The following is a 19,674-nucleotide window of genomic DNA, read 5'->3' on the forward strand; positions in this document are numbered from 1 at the left end:
GTAAACTGTGACACACTGAATAAAAAAAAAACTGGAATGACAGCACTGCAGCAGATAAAAGTGAATTGTGCATTCATCTAAATAAAAAGCACTTATAAATAAGTGGCATAAAGCATTAATAAAATCAGATGTTTTCAGTGCAGTTGCAGTGCTGTTGTAACCTTCTATAAACAGCTGTGATTATTGAGAAGCCTGTGTATATGCATGTTATTCCAGGTATACACAAGAAAAGGCTTGGCTGTAGGTCTGATGTGCTATTCTGTCTATGAAGCTCATTTAGTGGCAGTATTTGCACCTCTGCACCTTGAACTAATGCACTTGTTGTACGTTGCTCTGGATAAGAGCGTCTGCTAAATGCCTGAAATGTAATGTAATGTAATGTAATGTATTAATTAGCGTTTAAAAGGAATGTAAATATTTAACCAAATATCCTGGACATATGGCAGAGCTTTTGCACATCAACTTTCTGGTGATTTTGTTTATTTTCCTAGCATACGTGCTGTTTTCCATCCAATGATCCCCAACCCCCTCACCCCAATATGAAGATGAACCATTTTAATCTTGCTTCAGATGAATGCATCTCTGTGCTGGCACTCGGAGACAAAGTTGAGACCTGGTGTCTAATCCATAGCATGTAGGCAGCTCCACACTCAGTCAGTACAGATCACAGGGAATGGATTCAACTTGGACCTCTAATCTTTCCATCAAGCTTTTAAAGGCCTTTCAGAAGAGAGGTTTTTAAAAATTTAAACATATTAAAGTAGGTCAGCAGCTTTTCAAGTTCTCCTGTATTCAGTTCAACCTTTTGATGTTGCTAAAAAAGGTAACAAAGGCATGTCTTACTTGAGAATGTAGTGAAATAGTATATTACTCTTTCATGAAGCTCAATTGCTTATTTTTGTTTTCAGCGTAGGCTGGTATTGCATAAAATATTTTATTAATTTTCATAAGAATGACCCAAATTTGACTTAGCTATTTTCATGGACATACAATTTAGACTATTATGTAAAATGTGTTGCATTAAAATGGACGTTCTTTCGGCTTTTGAACAGAAGCTGATGTCATCATCTTACGGCTTTAAGGAGAGACCGCAGAAATATGCATACATCAAAGAATATATCTCAATACTCCTCATCGGTCCTCTAGAACTGCCTGTGTACTATAGTGTTGATGAATTTAAACAATCAATACAACTCATTCAATGATTTAGACAATTTTAAATATTCTCTTCAGTTGTTGCCTCTTAATAATTTGCTTGCCAACACACAAGGAAGATATTATTGCTGCTTTAATAAATTACTGCTAGTTATAACAAACAGGCTTAAACAAACATCCAGAGGTTATGGCTAACTTGTTTTGCAATAAAATAATTCTGACCGAGGCTAAGGATAGAGAACATGAATTTGGCAGTGATATTTGGATGGCCACCAGGGTGAAACTGGGGCACTTTCATATTTATGGATATACGTACAGTACAGTAGGAGTATGTATCAGTATTTTGCAGTTACCACTCCCCCCCAACAGCCCCCCCCCCCCAACCCCAGTACAGACTCAGATAATTTGCATGTATCTGTTGTTTCTCCATATTGGCCTGCTATCTCTTAAATACATCTGTCAATGTGTTGAGAAAAACACATTTTACTCACAACAAATTACTGTTTTATTTTCAGTTATTTTATCTTCCAAATATCTTATGAATATGACAGGTCAACTTTGATAATTAAGAAACTGAATACACCATATTAACTTTGCATTTCCAAATAAGGTATTTGGTTTTGAAACATACCAACAATGCAAATAGTATGTTCTTGCTCCTCATTGAACATGTTTTAACCTTTTTAAAAACCTTATTGCATATAAACAGCCAATAACAGGTCAAAATCTCGCAGGCAGCAACACCTGATCAGTGCTATTTTGGTATGGGTAAAATTATACAGCCATATGCATGAGGTTTCACAGCATGTGCTGGAATCAGTGCAGACCCAAACAGTATGAAGTAGCAAATGGGATCAGTGATGGATGGGGATGCTGAAACTTTGAACTCATTTCTATATACTGTATTGAGTGTGAAAGTCAAGATTTACTGATATCTCTCACAGCATTGTGGGAGATATCACTTATCGCATTCCATGGACAGTTACTTGTGATTTTTGCTTATTTCGGCTTTTCTTAATTACATGTCTTTGGCATTTTATTGTTATGTCATGTGAGACAATCTTACCACAATAATTTCAACTAGTTCCATGTTTGTTGTTCTATTTATAATATTTAAATTATACAATGTGAGTGGTGACTAAAGTCAGTGTCTTGGCCAGTTTTTTGATTACATATGACGTATTTTCCCAATATGTTGTATAGAACCAGCATTTCCTCTGGGCTAGTGTTAAATTACAACTTGTATCATGTTTTGCCCCAGGATGCAAATAAAAGTCCAGAGATAACTACAGGTAACTGCAGGTTAACACCCACCCACCATAGTATCCCTCTCAGTGTTCTTGAACTGTTCTTGATGAAACTGCTTGATCATGCTAGCCCTGCATTGATATTTGTAATCAACTGAATTGCTTGCCTGTTTTGCCGTGCATCTGTACTAGTACACGGGGAGTACTGTATGTGCTTTCAAGCACACGTTTACTGTAAATGATGATGTCTTTCCCTCAGACGTCCATGCCAAAATCAAATCACCTTAGATACTGTTCCCTGTGAAATATCTGAAAGTTCTTCAGTCTTTATCACTGAAGCTCCTTCTGAACATTTACCGACAACCAACACTTTTTCAAAGTCACTCAGATCTTCTAGCCAAGATAGCTAAAATAATGGGCACTGGATATGTGAGCATTTTAGTAAGTTAATTGCCCAATTCTGGAACCACACTCTTGTGGAAGCACCTGCTTTCAATAGACTTTGTATCCCTTATTTATTAAATTCTTTACTTTATTTTGTCAGTTCCCTTTAGGCTTGCCATTGAACAGTCATTCATTTATTTTGCCTGCCTTACAATTATTGTTGCTTATAAATAGTCTACTAGTAATTAAATCCAGTATATTTCACCATAGGTTTTTTCTCTCTCGCAGTAACCCCAGTACTACCACTAAACTTGTGTGCAAAGGTAAACTGTCAAGATGGTAAATATCAGGGAGTGCTTTTCTGTTTCTCTTTCAGGGTATTAGTCATACTGTAGGTGGAAGATTAAAACTGTTCTTAATTTTGCACCACTGTCAACAGATTGTGAACTGACATCACAAGGAATGTTCCAGATCCTCATAGTGTGGCAGTGTGTCCTGTTTTCGTCCCCGCCACCTCCAACACCCGTCCCAGGCATATCATCCAGACACAGCCCAACCTTATGCGACAGCTTGCCCTTGATAGATCACTGATAATTTTCCCATACTTTTTTTAGCATGACTATGTGCTGTCACTGCAATAAAGCCATGAATTATGAGCTGACATAATTGTTAATGAGCTGGGGCACCCACCTGCTCGCAGCAAAAGCTCTTTCCTACCACCTTGACCACTTTCACAGTGCCTCCAAGTTCGCCCTACCTTTGTCAAATCACACACGCACAAAGCGTCTACTCCTGAAAGCTGTTACAGATTCAATTTTCGCTCTTCATTGGTATAAATTTCTTCAGAACAAAATCATTTTCCTTGCATGAAGCAATTTTTTAAATATTTATTTTTAATGGAATCGGTTCAGAGATGGTGCTCATATTGTGGCATAATGTCCTGCTATTCAGAATATTATATCATTAATGGAACGGTTTTTTCAAGAAAACAGTTAATGTCACTGTTTCAGCTCTGTGGCAAGTCTAATAAACAAAGCATGCATTTTCAACAGCAGCTTTCAGGTACTACAAGCTTCATAAACAAGGTCAAGCAAACTGGCGTATGGCATTGTCAGCTTCAATAAAATCAATGATCGAATGGAGGAGGGTGAAGGGGAACAAAAACATTTCTCATGGAACATCACCCTGGGATTTGCATTGTAACGCCATAGACAAAAAAGGTTACTGCACATGGATTCACGCAAGAGCACACAACGGAATTACCTATTTCTCCACTTATATACAGTATGTACTGCGTAGGTAATGTTAAAAGTTTGACCTCTTGAACTCAGGTGAGATTGTCGAGGGCTTTCCTACCACAGTAACTCCTACCACACAGGACCTAACCTCACTGCATCACCACAACCTCCAGGCCACTATGGTGTATTTATGTTTCCCAGCCTCAGGTCTAGCTGAATAGAGTTGTCACTGAAAAAAAGTGCTTGATGGAAACCTCCCAGGGGTGCCGTTTGTCTAGTGAACTATGGCAAGCCAAAATTACTCTGTACTGTTTCCTGGCAGCATGTTAGGTGATTAAACAGGAATACCCATCAGGAGGAAAAAATAGAATATCTGAAGAGATCTACTACCTTTATATCTGCTCTTTATATAACATTTTATTGAAGTATATAAACTTGATAACAGCTGATTGATTATGTTACTTAAATTTTTATTTTCCTTTTCTGAATTCATATTTCAGTATTATCAGGTACCACTGCCAGCAAGATATTTTTCAAATACAAAGAGAAGACAACTGTCCCTATATTGTTTATTTCCTACTGAGTTTCTCAGACTTTGCAATATTAATAGCGTGAATTCTTGTGGAACCAATTTGATTAAAATAAATCAGAATGTTGCAGTGCTGCTGGGAGCATTTGCTTTTACATAATTTATCTGGCACTCCACACCATGTACAGCCATCCTGAAATACTGCTCTCTATGGTCTAAGCAGGCCTACAACTAAATACAAAAAGTCATTCTCATTCTCAAAAAACTCTGGATTAAAGGCAAAGACATTTGGATGCTTGGAATGTTTTACATTTGTGTAGTGCCCTTTTTTTGTGCTGGCTAAACCACTGCATGATGAGAACTGCGTGAATCTCATTGCACTGTACCTTTTCTGGTACATCATTTCAATTGCAACTGTTACCTGTAGATGCGCCTGGTCAGACCACACACACACACACACACACACACACACACGAACACACCCAAAAAATGATGATCTGATTTGTTATGTGTATACAGCAAGTGGCTGTATTTCAGTGGCTCAGTTGGGCGTTTATCATGATTATGATTTATTCCCTTTAGTTTCTGAAATCTATGACAGTTACATGACTGACCAAATATCAAGCCCAGTAGGAAATTTGATCATGAGTTAAACATGTTAAGACATATTGACTTCTTAACATTGGTTTCTCCTCTATGCAGTCTTATTTGAAGTGAATGATACGGATTGCTGAAAAGCACTGGCGGACTGTCAGGGCCATCAGGGTATTCTCTGCTAGCTCAACCTAAATTGAATGTTCATTTTTATGATGAAATCGGATTGTGTTTATTAACAAAATCATTATTTCCTTCTGAGTTCATAAATAGCCAATTTTATTGGCAAAGTTGAATGGTTTCTTTCCATGTCATTGGACTATTGTTCAAATCTGTCTTCCGAAGGTGCATCACAAGGAATTTCCTCTCTGAGTCCAAGGCAGCCATTCCTGCTATTCCAGCCTCTGGAGGGCAAGCAATGGTCTGACTGCTTTAATATGGATTCAGACAATGAGTGACAATGCATCAGCCAATGAAATGTTGATGTGTAGTGATTAGAACATCCCACCTACTCTGTTTTGGCTACCCCTGTTTGATCTCATTATGTTTGCACCAGTAACAGTTGTTCAGACAGGTGACTATATACAGTTCTCAAAGACAATGGTAGTGTCACAACAAATCTGATCCGGGCTGCGAAAATGATCCGGGTGATGTAATGACATTCTAAAACAGCCAATATAGGCCCTTGTGACGTTCTTAAAGTTCTATAACAGTGTCCGTTGCTATTCCAACGCTACCTGCTTGCTACAGTCTATGGAAACAAAGATTCTAAGACAACTCATTAATTTCTCTGGTTTAATGGGTTATTTTCTAGCCTGAAATGCAACGATGCAAACTAAGATACATACGAAGAAACAAAAGAATACAAAATGTGGGCCATTCAAGTCAAATATGTACTGGAAAGCAGTTCCACATATTATCAATTCTGTAAAAGAATAAATAAAAAAATCTTCCATATATTTGTGACAAATTTACCATTGCTCATTTCCATCCAGCATCACCTTGACAGAACTCAACCTGAAGTCAAAACTCTTTGGTAATTCGCTTCCTCAATCCCTTTTATGAATGTAAAAACCTATATCAAATCCTCCTTACTCTTCTTTTGTCTTAAGTCTGAAGGTAATGAGTATATTAGCTATTTCTTGTTTCCTTACATTTTACTTCTACTTTTTCATACCAGAACCTTATTTAATTGCCCATCTTTGTACTTCTCCAGTTTCCATCTTTTAGTGTGGTGCGCAAAACCGCACAGAATATTCTTTAGTGTGTTCTGACAAAGGCATTATATAGCTTCAATGTAACCAGGTTTTCACATACGACTGGTCTCTCTTAAAATCTTTTGAATTGCATTAGTGGATTCCAAACTGTTTACTAAATCTCAATTAAAGGGATTTACACAATTAATTTAACACAAATAAAGGCTTGCATATGTCAAGATATGGACTTGGAATATGAGGACCATTTTTGGGACCAAAATCTCAAATATACATCAAATATCTTCCTCCTTATTATATTAGGTAAAACTGAACAGCACCCATTTAACTCAGATTACGCTGTTGCCGTGCAATAGATTACTTGGCTGGCAGTAATTTCTCAGCAAATGGAGGACCGCTCTGCAATCTATAGTAAATAAATGGACTTGATTGTGGCTCTGTCAATCTTGAATGAGAAAGAAAAAAACCAACACCAACATGGAACATGGCAAAAAAAGAAAAAAAGCACAACCAACAGACGCATTGAATTTATATTTCAACTGAGGATTACATTTGCATTGCTATTGAGAAAAAATTTCAAAAATGTCTTTATTCTGTTTTTTTTTTTTTTTTTTTTGCAGTAGGTAGTATTATTATAGCTGTTTAGCATTCACATGTTTAACCTAATAGCTTAGCATACATCACAAAATTTCAAGCTGGCCTGTTTATACAACAAGGTTGTAAAGTTAGGGTGTGCTTGTGCTCAAGATTATAAAACATTTTCATGTTGTTTTCATGCGCTTATCTTACTTCTCACACAGGGATGAGGATCACGGGGATTCAGGCCATGAGCACCAGTACGAATATGAGAACTAAGCAGTGGGAGATGCACTTCAGAGGCCGATTACTAAGAGTTTCTTTGTTGCCCTTAAGAGTCTGTATTTTTGGAGCAAGTCTACAGAGTGCAGTTTCTTGGACTGCACACAGCTTCTGAAATGCATCCCAAGAGGCTTTGATTTAGTGTGGGCAATTTTGGTCATATATTTCTATTGTCTCTCTGTTACTAGTGCCAAGTACACTTTAATTATTTAAGCGATCTCTCATAGCATGTTCAAATAAGTTATTAAGTGTCAATTAAGATCACTGGTCTGCAGAGTACTGTAATGTTTGTGTTATAAGGCCCATAACATTTTTTATATGATGACTTATTCACATGATGATACTTATTTTGTAAATCCAGGCTATTTTAAAGGTTTTTTTTCCGTTTTGATTTGTGACTTGATTAAGGTGTTATGCATTTATGCATACAGTATGACGTATGTATCCAAGGCAATCCATATTCAACATAGCCAAAAATGTTAACAATTTAATTCTAAGTACTGCGCAGGCACTATACTAGTCCAAATACTCTACTCTGCCTGAAGGATACACTGTGCCTTATTGTAGCCTGAATTTACAACCATTGGCTCTGGAGTATAGTGTGCAATAGTCCACTCAGCAGGTAATTGGTAACCTGAAGCATACAGGCCCACCATCATCAAACAGCATTACAAGTTGCAACACACCATCAGCTTCTGTCATTTAATCAATGAAGAAGCATCTAAACCCAGCTCTGTTGTCAAGTGCTCTCTTACCTAATCAGCCAGCTATCCACTTCATAATTTGGTAAATGAGGGGTAAAGAGAATACTATTTCTCATCTTTCCCTGTACACCAGAAACACAGAATCACTCTGGGTCAGGCTGCAGATGTGTAATACGATACGGCTAAAATAAGGACAGGTTTACAGAGAATAAAAGACTTGATGTGATCACACCTGATGTAACTTGAAGAGCAGCCCAGTCATAACGACAACACACTGGGTTTTCAATCGAACTCTGCTTCATTAGTCAGACTGGCTTTGCTCTCTCGGACTTTTGCCACCTACCCTCCTTCTCCATCATTTCTCTTTCCATTTCTGTCTCTCTCATGGGTAAAGGGAAGTTCATTAAATATTGATCAAACTGTCCAAAAAATGATCATAAATCTCGATTTTCCCAATCATGACAAGCTGAGCAATGAACCTATAAGTGATTAAACGTGATCGGCTTTTTTTTCCAGGATGTACATCTATAACTTTTTCCAGAAAGGGAACAGCGATCATTTGGCTCTTGAGCAGGAACTGTAACTAACCAGGAGGAAATTTAGGGCACAGTTTACATAATTGCTACGTTTACTGTCCCGGCATGAAACTTTTCATGGTCTTAACACAATTGGTCAAAGGAACAGTGCAAAACAGATGGGGATGCCTTTTAATGGACACGATATTCTGGCAAATATCGGAAGGAGCATTTCATACTTGGCAGAATGTGGTTGATAAAAATGCAGCTCCTTCTCAAAGACAACAGATGAAGATCTGGCCATCTACTGTCTATCAAAGGTGCAGCCATATTACATGTAGCATAATACATGTTGTCATGTAATGTTGCAAGAAACCTGTTGAGTTACATTTTAAATAAAGGAGGCTACATATCATCCCTATTACAATGAAATATCAGCATAATTCAAATTAAACATGCCTGACTACTGAGTAGAGCATTGCATTTTTAAAAAATGATGCTGTGATTAAATTGGTGAAATTCCCTTACATTATACTTCAGCAGCCTGATAGAGTAAGATGCTATAAATGCAGCAGTACTTCAGTCCTATCATTATCTTCTATACTCGTTCTGTAGTGCTGGCAATCACCTGCCATTTGATGGTGTTACCCAGGAGAATTGCAAATAGTAAATAATGATGAGTGTGTTGTAATTGTTACTTCTAAACTAAGGACAATTTTGAAAATTGATGACAAAAAAGCTTGTCATGCCCTACTTTGTTTCTTAATGGAATTGGATGGGATATATTAGAGTAAGTAAAATAAAGATGCATTACCCAAAGACAAATAACCTGCTGAATCCAAGATTTTATCATAAAATAATATATCATAGAAATATAAATATCCTAAAAGCTGAAGGTTCACACAGACATTCTATATAGTGAAAATAAAGGCTAATTCCAAGATCTATAGTAATGTAAGGTTTAGTAAAGATGTCTTATTGCAATTTATTTGCGTGTTTTCTGTGTTTCTGCACATCTTTATTGAACAACTGAAATCAGTACACCCAGAAATATGCATATGTGCCAGCTGAAAGAATGTGTACAGTCACAGGTGCTAAGAAAGTGACTGTAGATGAGCATAATTAGTACTCAACTAAGGTTTGGTTCGGCAGTGTTGATTCTGAGCAATCAGAACTCCAATCTCTAGCTAAAGCCCAAACACTTCACTTGTGCAAAAATACATTGGTGGATTAATTTGGTTCATTAATATTGTAATAAAAAGTACGGCATCATGGGAAAATTATCCTTGGAGTGAACTTTTACAGAGTTCTTCTTTAAAATTTTCTGTGCCTTTGACAGTTTGCTATTACAGCAACTGCTCCTCACCATGACCTTTTCTCTTTGGTTTACTAATTTAATTTCTTGTGTATTATGTATTTATGCTTTACTATCTTATCTGTGTTGTATCTATATTATGAATTAATAGGAATGAACAAATATCGTACAAATGTTGTCATACTGTGCATTTTAAATCATCGACTAGTAGAGCATGCACAGCAATGCGGTACCGTGAGTGTTAATTTAACACAGATGGAGATCATTTATTTCTTTTAGACTTATAAAATGTTAGGTTTGAATCAAAACGTTCTATTGTCACTCTAACTTTTAGATGCCTTTGTTGTTTGGGAGTAAATGGGAAATAAGCATGACTCCTGCAGCAGCAATTTGTGTGCTGAGTTTGGGAAAGGTTTTATGCTTCTTCTGCAGAATCCAAATCATGAGCACATACAAAGCACAGTGCTAAGAAATAGGTTGCCATCTTTCATTATTTAATAGTCAATTTTCACATTTATGAGATTGATCCGATTTGCAGGCCAGCTTTGATGGCACTGGGCTGTGCAGTGACTTGAGGAACTGATGGTTCATTTATAGATAGCTATGTGGTTACTATAGAGACCTACTGTGACTGTGGAATGCGATTGCTTTTGATTTTCACTCTCATAAATTTTATCCTCATTCTAAGATCGAATGATTTATAATAAATCACTGGGCTTCTCCTGCTGGGTTAACAACAAAAAAGAATTGTTCATTTTTACATGTGAATACACAGTAAAATGTCCAGTGTTATTTAAACTCTAATTATGTTAATTCATCTCTAACAGCGTTAATTGAAGTCTTAACAGATAACATTTGGTTCCATTCAGGAATGTGGGACCAAATGCTATCTATAAAACGTTGAATTAACACTGGACATTTTACGGTGTACATGTAGAGTTCTGCAATAGTTTAGCACATTTTGTCTTCCCATATGTGGCAAACACTGTGAGTGGACATGGGGGGAAAGTCAACCTTGGCACAGGGTTTGTGTGTTTTGAAAGGAGCCTTATCAATTAAGCCACCAAACAGGTTCAATCTGGGGCCCTTCAGCTGTATTCCCTTTTGGCAGGAGAGGGGTTCTCTTTGAGAAGGACAGCATTCCCTTCTGACAGGGGCCAGGAGCCACATTGCAGTAGCTAGGTGCTTCTACTACTGCCAGGAGCCTCTCTCTCTCTCTGGTTTTATTTGCATGAAAAAATAGCAATTTATCACTACAAGACATATAATGGACCAATCACACATAACAACAGAGAGAAAGGGAAATACTAATGAGTGATAAAAAGTGATTAATCTCAACATTACATGTTGGAAAACAATTAAAATAGTAAAATTACTCATTTGTATACAATAAAAAACTATTGTGCCCTACTTTTCTCTATCTTTCCATTTTTACAAGAAGACAAGCAGTGAGATGCTAGCTTTGTATATGAAGTGGATATTTCAGCAGGATATCCTAATACATAGGATATATCTATGTATTATAAATGAATAATTTCTAATTAATAATAATAATAATTACTAATATTATTATTATAAATGAAGACAATTGATTATCTGTTTCTGAAAAAGTATTTTAAGCATGTGAGTAAATTGCAATTTAACAAGGATCATGGACAAAAAGCCTCTATTTTGTCCTTCACAGTCACCAGCTTTACTGTGCAAATAGACTAGTGTGCTGGTATTGATGATGATCACCAAAAATAAGATTTGTTCCAATGACATGCCTATTACCACTGGTTTGAATATTGGTTAATTTCAATGTTTTATAGCTGCGAAATAAGAGTAGCCTCTAATGTAACTAACAGATACAATCGATCAAGGATTCTAATAATTAAAATGGGTGACTGTCTTCACTTTCAAAGTTGCAAGCATTTGAACATTCTGAACGATTTACATTCCCGATGCGTTCATATTTCAGGACTGGTATTGTATTGTTTCCTCGGGCATGTCTCATCTAGTGGCTCAGATGCATAACTTTACATTTTTTCCTCCCACGTTTTTCCAGTCTTTCATTTGAAGCTTCTCGAGTTACTTATTCGCAAGAAGGAGCATTGCTGCCACTGATACCAAATGCCACAATTCTGCAGGCACTAAAACTTCTGCTGCCTGCTGAGCCTTTGTAAATCTTCCCTATGACTTTTGAAGATCTGCATGTGTTAGCGTGGTGTTTGTTTTCAAAATCTATATTCCATATGGCAACATATGTAATTTTATGCTTTTTTAAAACGCATTTTGATGGGTTAAGCTTGTTGATTGCTGAACTCATTTCCCCGTGTGAAAAACAAAAAGACATTAAACTGTGATAAGTTGATTGAATCCAGGCTTCACACATGACTCCACTGTCCCTCAGCTCACTTCTTCCACGCTGTCTGTGCTGCACTGTGCCACCCTTGGCCACAAATTCTCATCACAAGTTGGGAAATGCTTTATGAAAGTAAGACTTAATTACCTCAAGCCTGCTCCAGCTGAGCTCATTTTTAATGAATGATAATTAAGTTAAATCCAATTTCAATTATAACAAGGCATGTTATTTAACATGTGCAAGACATTATCTCAGACTTTGAGGAGGGGTTAAGTGGTCCTTAATCTATGCATTTATGGAAGGCAGGGATGAAAGTCTCACGTGAATTAGATTTTATTTTGTATTTCAACGTAATTCAAATAATTACATTGTATGCAAAGAAAAAATTGTTCATAGAATTTCAATTCATAATAAAAAGAATGACTTCTTGATCCTGCAATTAAGCTTACTGTACCTCAATAACATTTCATGCACTGTACATTTCATGTACGTTAAAAGGCAACTATGGGTTACTAATTGTTCTACGATACAATAAAATTAAAGTGCTTTGTTGGTCAAACCTAAAGAATATTGTGATTCTAGGTAAATCACATGTTAAATAGGAACTGAATGGTGACATTATGATAATGTTTTCTGAGAAAAGTCTGTCATTCTAGATGTAAGCCAGCTGCTGAATGTAAATGACCTCTGGTAGATGTTCATCAATATTAGAATAGGGATGTCAGCGGTGGAATTTTTGTTTATATATATCTAGGTTTTTAGGTGTTTTTGAGGCAAGCCCTCGCCAAGCTTGATAAGCCATCCAGGAAGGGGGACATCATTTTGTCTGAGTGACAGTGATATACTGATGAGATGATAGTGAATCCTTTTTCTGTCTTCAGTGATATCAAGTGTCACACTTTGCTGTAACTCTTTGAGCCCTAAGGTGAATCTGATGTTTTTCACCGCCCTCAGTTTTTTTACTGATTAAACAGGTTTATGTAATAGATAACTCATCATGCAACCCCTCATTTTTTGTTCACAAGACTTGTTCCTATCAGGAAATGTCAAGCTGTAGGTCTGGAGATCATATGCATTAGTTGGCATTTAAAAAAACAAAAAAAAAAACACACACATTTTGGCCTACTAAAAATGTGTTCCACAGTATAAAAACCAGTAGTAAGTATCAGTTCAGGTATATCATCACATTACAAGAAGAGGTGTAACCACATCATGTCAGTAACCACTGCCTTATAATGTATTAAAATATTGTGATATGAATCCCAATGTAACAAACACAGTTTGAGAATAACTGTAGTTTTTCTATTCCCTTTAAAACAATGGTTATATTATAATAGTTATAATAGTTAATACAATGTGAGAATTTATGAATAGCTAGTAACTTTTGTATTTTTTTCACACAAATAGCAAGCTCAACAGGTAAACAATTGCAATAGCGTAATTCATGTTGGTTTCAGCTTCACTTTGTCCTCAATTGCACATCATCCTCAATTGCACGGAAATAAATCCTCATCCCCAGAAAGTCTGGAAGGGGTGGGTGCAGGATTCTGGGTTTCTCATGAACAGGTCAGTTATGCAGTTTGCAGATTTGATTAATCGAAATTGATTGACTAGTAAAAGTCAGTCAAATTTGTACTTTTTATTCAAATGCTATTATTAGGCTATAATTATACAGGCATCAGAGTTTTTGCTAATGTTCAGCCATGGTGCTGTACCACAGCAAGATTTAGAGTGTCATGGTAACATAAATCCCCCGAAATCAAATAAATTTAAACATGATCACTGACAACACTCGATACAACTTTTTGAAAAATTATCTGACCACCACAATGCATGAAATACTCAAAACTGGCATCTATAATACCGTATGCCATGTATATCATCCAAAGTTTGAAAAAGAAAAAGCCCAACTAATCTTCCATACCTCATCCCTCCAGCTGTGTAGGCTGAATAGACTTCTTACTAATGCTATGATAGCACTCTCCTACCCTGGTCCAGCCCTGCCAGATGAAAAAGTTGCCAAAACTGGACAACATGCACAGATGGGAGCTTAATCATGAACAAGGTGGGCAGTTGACAGATCCGTTTGCGGGCTGCTTTGGGGGGGGGGGGGGGGGGGGGGGGGGGCGTTGAGCGGCACATTCATTACAAACTAACGATACATTAATTATTCAGACTGGATATTTCATTGTCTAGTCAGGGCCACAAACTGGACCACACTATGATTTGAAAATGCATGCATGTGTGTTTTAAGTGTTGGACTGTGTATGTGTATGCATGTGAGTGTGCGTTTGAGCAGAGGTGAGGGAAGTGTGGATGAGACGGAAAAGATAGGGGTGGGATGTGTCAAAAGGCAGTAGACCACATTCAAACCTTAGGAAGCAGTGGCCACAGACATGATACTTGGCATTAATTAGATATGAAATCAAATAAGTGTGTAAGCTCAGGGAGCTTGTCCGTATAAGTGTCTGTAAATGCCTATATGTAAGTATAGTTTGTCATAATTGACCTTGCTGCCTGTAAATATCTTTCAGAAAATTATACTGTCACACCACACAAAAATACCCCCCTCTGCTTGTCCAGTGAAGAAGCCAGGCCAACAATGAAAAACATTTAAATTTAAACCATTGAAAAATATTTTTCAGCACACCACAGGGAACTGCTGTTGTATTGTCTTAATTATTTACCATTTGTTTTATTTGCACAGTCTGTCAAAACCTGGTATGTTGCAATCAGTTATAATAGGACTCTTCCAGGTATCAATATTTAAGGAATTCCTTTCTCAGCAGTTTTTTTGCAACATAATTCTTGTCATTACTGTGTGCTTCTTTCATGACTAGAAATGAAATGTTTTATTTCCCATTGGTTAAAAATGTACATTTGTGCATTGTGAATTTGAATGAATCTTAGGGTCTATTTGATGCTTGGCCCTCATAAGTAAAGTGCGAGTCTTTAGTCCGAGGGCACTTGGCTGGAAACAAAAAGAAAATGTTGAAGAAAATGAGCAGGCTCAGTAGCAGATTTTGAAATCCATTCAGTCAGCCACCATCTGTTGAAAGGAACAATCAATTACTGCTGCTTCAGCTTCAATATTTTATTAAACAGCTTAGACCAAAATAGATGACTGAATGCATGCTTTTAATGAATGTTTAAAGTTTGGCTCTGCAAAGAACTCTAATTAAGCTTGGTGATGGGTTTTCAACAAATCTGCTGAATGAAAGTGTCGAAGAGATTGGGAAAAAATAATGTTTAGAGAGCAAGAGGGTTCAAAGGCTACAGTGTGTAGAAGTTCATTAAGAAAAGTGAGTTTTAAAAGTGGAATGTATTTGTATGCTTTTAAATCCTTTATGTAGGCAGCTTATGGGATGTTAAGCTTGTATGAGCCTTACCTTACTTTGGCTTTCACATAAGCTTTCCAACAGGCCAGGTCCTGTATGTATTGAATACACAGATGTGCAGTGTCATCAGCATTTCACCTTCATTATTCTTTATTTTTCACCATTTACTGTTGTCACATTCAATAGAATTGCTGGACAGAGTGAGATTGGCGTTCACTGGGGTTTTATTAGTGTGAGAGTGAGTTCATTACACAAAAACAAACAAAAATCTTCACCTTTCCCTTCTTCCAAGCAAAAATAATAAACTACTATAACAAAGACAAGACAAACAAACAAAAGTTTTTAACTTTCCACTTTTTTAGTTGTCCATTTCCTCTGCTTGGTCCTCTTGTACTTCATTCACTGACGGAGTCTCTCTCCCTGGCTGTGCGGGTTCCCAGTCTCAGCTCTCTTCTGTGGAAAGTGAGCACACCTTTAAGCTTTGGGCTGATTCACCAATGCAAACCAGGTGTGTGTGCCCACTCAACGAGTAGGCCTGGCTCCAGCCTGCCACAGCTGTTTTTGGTGGCTTTACGTGATTGGCATTACCAAGGAAGGTATTACTAAATTATGATTAGAAACAAATTCCGTTTTACATCCCAGGATGAATTTATATAGTAGGTTAAATCATTATCTTCTGGAGTGTTTAACATGAAGTCAGTCGTGTCTTCATCTGTTCCTTTTTTTTTGGTCTCAAGTCCCATATTCAGAATGGTAATGGGGTGCTCCATGAGGAGAAAGAGATTTGGCTGCTAATTCTTTCATTTCTTTATTGTTACATTGTCCTCAAGAAGTATGGCATTCATTGACATTAACTGATTAATTTATCTGAAATTACATTAAAACTTTCTCATGCTGTAAGATTTCTTTCTCATGCTTAACTTCACCATTATAAAGCAGTTCAGGCTTACTTTTGTTTCCCTTTAAAGAGAGTCCCTCCTTACTCTGGTTTATTATTAGTATGTCACAATGAGAAGACGGTAACAATACAACCATGGGATGACTTTGGATGAAATTATACTTTTGGAGGGCATATCTAATCTGTATGAAATTAAAGAGTCTTCTGTACTGAATTTTATTCTAAGATATAATTATTGTGAATGATTACTCTCACAAGCCTTTGTATATGACTATAATGGAATTACACACCATAGTGTTTAATCAAGAAGTGTTCATGTGCCTATTTTATCTTATATTAACTATAAAAATAACCATCAATGAATTTGCAAAAGCAGAAACAATACAACAATGAAGTATATTTTATAAAAACAGTCATGTCTAAGAGATTCTTTCTCCTTCAACACAATAGGCCTAAAATCTTTGTGTTCTTTTTATGATGTATTATTTGTTCTCTTTATTTATATTGTGCATGAACTTGAGGTTATTGCATTTTTTTTAGTAAATCACTTTTCTTATTCTCTCTGGTAGGATGTGAAGTCCACTTTCTTCCAGTTTGGGGCCTCTATCCAGCAAGAGGCCCTTCTGATGCTGAACATCATGATGGAATACGACTGGCACGTCTTCTCCATTGTTACAAGCAAATATCCAGGCTACCAGGATTTTATTAGCGTCCTTAAATTTACGGTGGACAACAGTTTTGTGGGCTGGGATTTACAGAACATCATCACCCTGGACGCCGTAGATGGGGATTCAAAGACTCAGATCCAGCTGAAGAAGATACAGTCCTCGGTCATCCTGCTCTTCTGCTCCAAGGATGAGGCAGCCTACATCCTGGAAGAGGCACGCTCCCTTGGCCTGACAGGCTTTGGTTTCATCTGGATTGTCCCGAGCCTGACAACTGGCAACCCGGAGATCACGCCAGAAGAGTTTCCCTCCGGGATGGTCTCGGTGTCCTATGATGACTGGGACTACCCCCTGGAGGCCCGGATCCGAGATGGGCTTGGAATTATATCCAGCGCTGCTGCGGCCATGCTGGAGGAATTTGGGGACGTTCCAGAAGCTAAAACCAGCTGCTATGGACAACTGGAGAAAACCAAGCTGCCACCCAGTGCATTGCACAAGTTGGTCTCTCACTTTCCCTGTTGCCATTATGTCTACCTGTCTGTCCTATATCTGTCTCTGTGTGTATGTCTTGTCTCTGTCCATGCCGACACAATGCATTTCACGTAGCCTGTGGCCTATTTCCGTTTTTGAGTCCTCTCTGCTGTATGACAGTTGGTGATATGACTGAAGGTGATTTGATGTCAGAATACATAACGAAGCTTGGAATGTTGAGATGCATGTTGAGCTGCACTTCAGACTGCAGCAGACCTGCCTAGTAAATGATGTCGGCATGAGCCTGACTTTGCTCAGCAGTCCCCCAAGGACTGTGCAGCTCCATCAGAAAACTAATGAGTTCAACTCTGCAACGTCTTGTGGGAGTACCAGGGAGAGATCTGAAAGGGCTTAGGTGAGCTCTCAAAATTTAAAGAGCTCTAGATTTGACCTACCCTTTTGTTTTGACTCTCTCTATTGCTTTAAATTCATCTCCAAGTATACACCTCCGGTAATGTGCTTAACTGGTCCTGTATCTGGTTATGGGTCTGCCTGGTCTTATTTCTAGCATCAATTTTTCCAGTATAAGTCCAGTATTTTTCCAAGTGTTTTCTAAGGAAAAGTAACAGTAGTTCAGTAGTATGTTTTAATGTTTATCGTCAAATAATGTAAGCCGTTTCCCATGAGCTGTTCAACATGTATCACTGTAGCTTAACTAAAATATCTTCTTATTTTTTAAAACAATATTATCTCACCTTGAATGTCTAGTCTATAGTATGTTAATATATGGGGACACAATCAGGTTGATTAAGTTGAATGATTTCTTACCAATCCTTTTCCTTGGATTAGGCCTGTACAGTTTTCCAGAAAATGCACCCTGTTGATAGTTTTCATAGAAAACAAAGTCAAGTCAAAACCCTTTTTCAAGGCTATATGGGGTGTAAAAGTTTTCAGTGCAAGCAGAATGTTGCTTTTGGACAGATTTATATGTCCTAGTTCAGTGCACTGAAAAATAGACCTGTACAAAATGTGGCCCATTTGAGTGAATAATGAATACTAAAAATGCCTGTCATTAAGGAAAAGTCATAACAGAATCCTCCAGCTCTCAAAGTATGTGGGACCATGTAGTATGAGTGTGGGACTTGTCAAGTCTGCGAACAGTACACAGCAAACATTCACACAAAAAGGTCAAAGGTCAGCTCCATCCAAGTTTTCCTCATAACTAAGAAAATTTAAAATCTCAAAAACAGGCATCTTAAATTTGAGTATGTGAAAACAATGAAATGAAAACAATGGCTGAAAATCAGCCAATGAAAGCTTAACTTTACTGATTGATGGCCATGTGTAAGAAATGCAGAGAAGATTTGACAAAATGTTGCAGTAGCCTCCTGCAGAGTCCAGAGATTTACATATGCTGCTTGCCACTGCCTGTAAGTGACAAACTGAAGTGAACATATGAGGTTTTAGTTCATAGGGTCACGGTGGCACTCTGTGCTGTGAATGGTGAAAGTACTGGGCTGTAGCAATGAAGTCTATCTTCTTTGCGCCATTATCTAATAGTACACAGATGAGTCCGTTGTTATATAATGCACACAACTGCTGTCTTTTTTTCCACTCTGGTTTTACAGGGTGGAATTATTTAGCAGGAGAGGTGATATGTTGATATGTTATGAAGAATGGTGTTTGAAAATGTAAGCCATAATGACCATAAAACATTGTAATGGACATCTTAATGGAATTAATTGTTCTTCTGTTATAGTGATGTTGAAGCAGACAGGTAAAAATACATTTTGACTAAAATTTGCTTAACAGGTTCTGAATATTCCAGCTTGTACAATTCATTTTTAAATGTATTTTTGTAGACTAGAGGATAATTGGTCATTGTTAATTCAAAGTGGATTGAATCGAGTGGATTTCATTTTATTGCCCTTTTTAATTCCATGGGTGAAAAACCAATCACAAGCACTTTAACGTCCTGTGGATTCATTGCATTGTTATATTCTCAAATTCTGCTTAAGAACCATTAGTGATACTTTGTAAGCAGGAGGAAAATACATATAAATATCCTGCTGCTGTTTCTAATGGTAATCCCTGCATATTTGTGTCAGAGTTAAATGACTATAATTTTCACAGCAGGTATGTAGGCAGTGTGCTCTGTAGTGAATTTGATGGAATAGCATCCATATAAATCTTACAAAAAACCTT

At 37.2% G+C, this 19,674-nt stretch overlaps 1 protein-coding gene across 1 annotated transcript in view; it reads left to right on the forward strand.

Moving 5' to 3' along the window:
- LOC118221120 (glutamate receptor ionotropic, NMDA 2A-like) overlaps positions 1-19,674 on the forward strand; it is a 118,479-nt gene that overhangs the window by 47,116 nt on the left and 51,689 nt on the right. Inside the window, exon 3 of the mRNA XM_035405854.1 lies at positions 16,903-17,495. Coding sequence (XP_035261745.1) covers positions 16,903-17,495 — 593 coding nt within the window. The remainder of the gene's footprint in view (positions 1-16,902; positions 17,496-19,674) is intronic.

Source organism: Anguilla anguilla, chromosome 2 (genome assembly GCF_013347855.1).
Source record: "Anguilla anguilla isolate fAngAng1 chromosome 2, fAngAng1.pri, whole genome shotgun sequence".
NCBI classification, from domain to species: domain Eukaryota; kingdom Metazoa; phylum Chordata; class Actinopteri; order Anguilliformes; family Anguillidae; genus Anguilla; species Anguilla anguilla.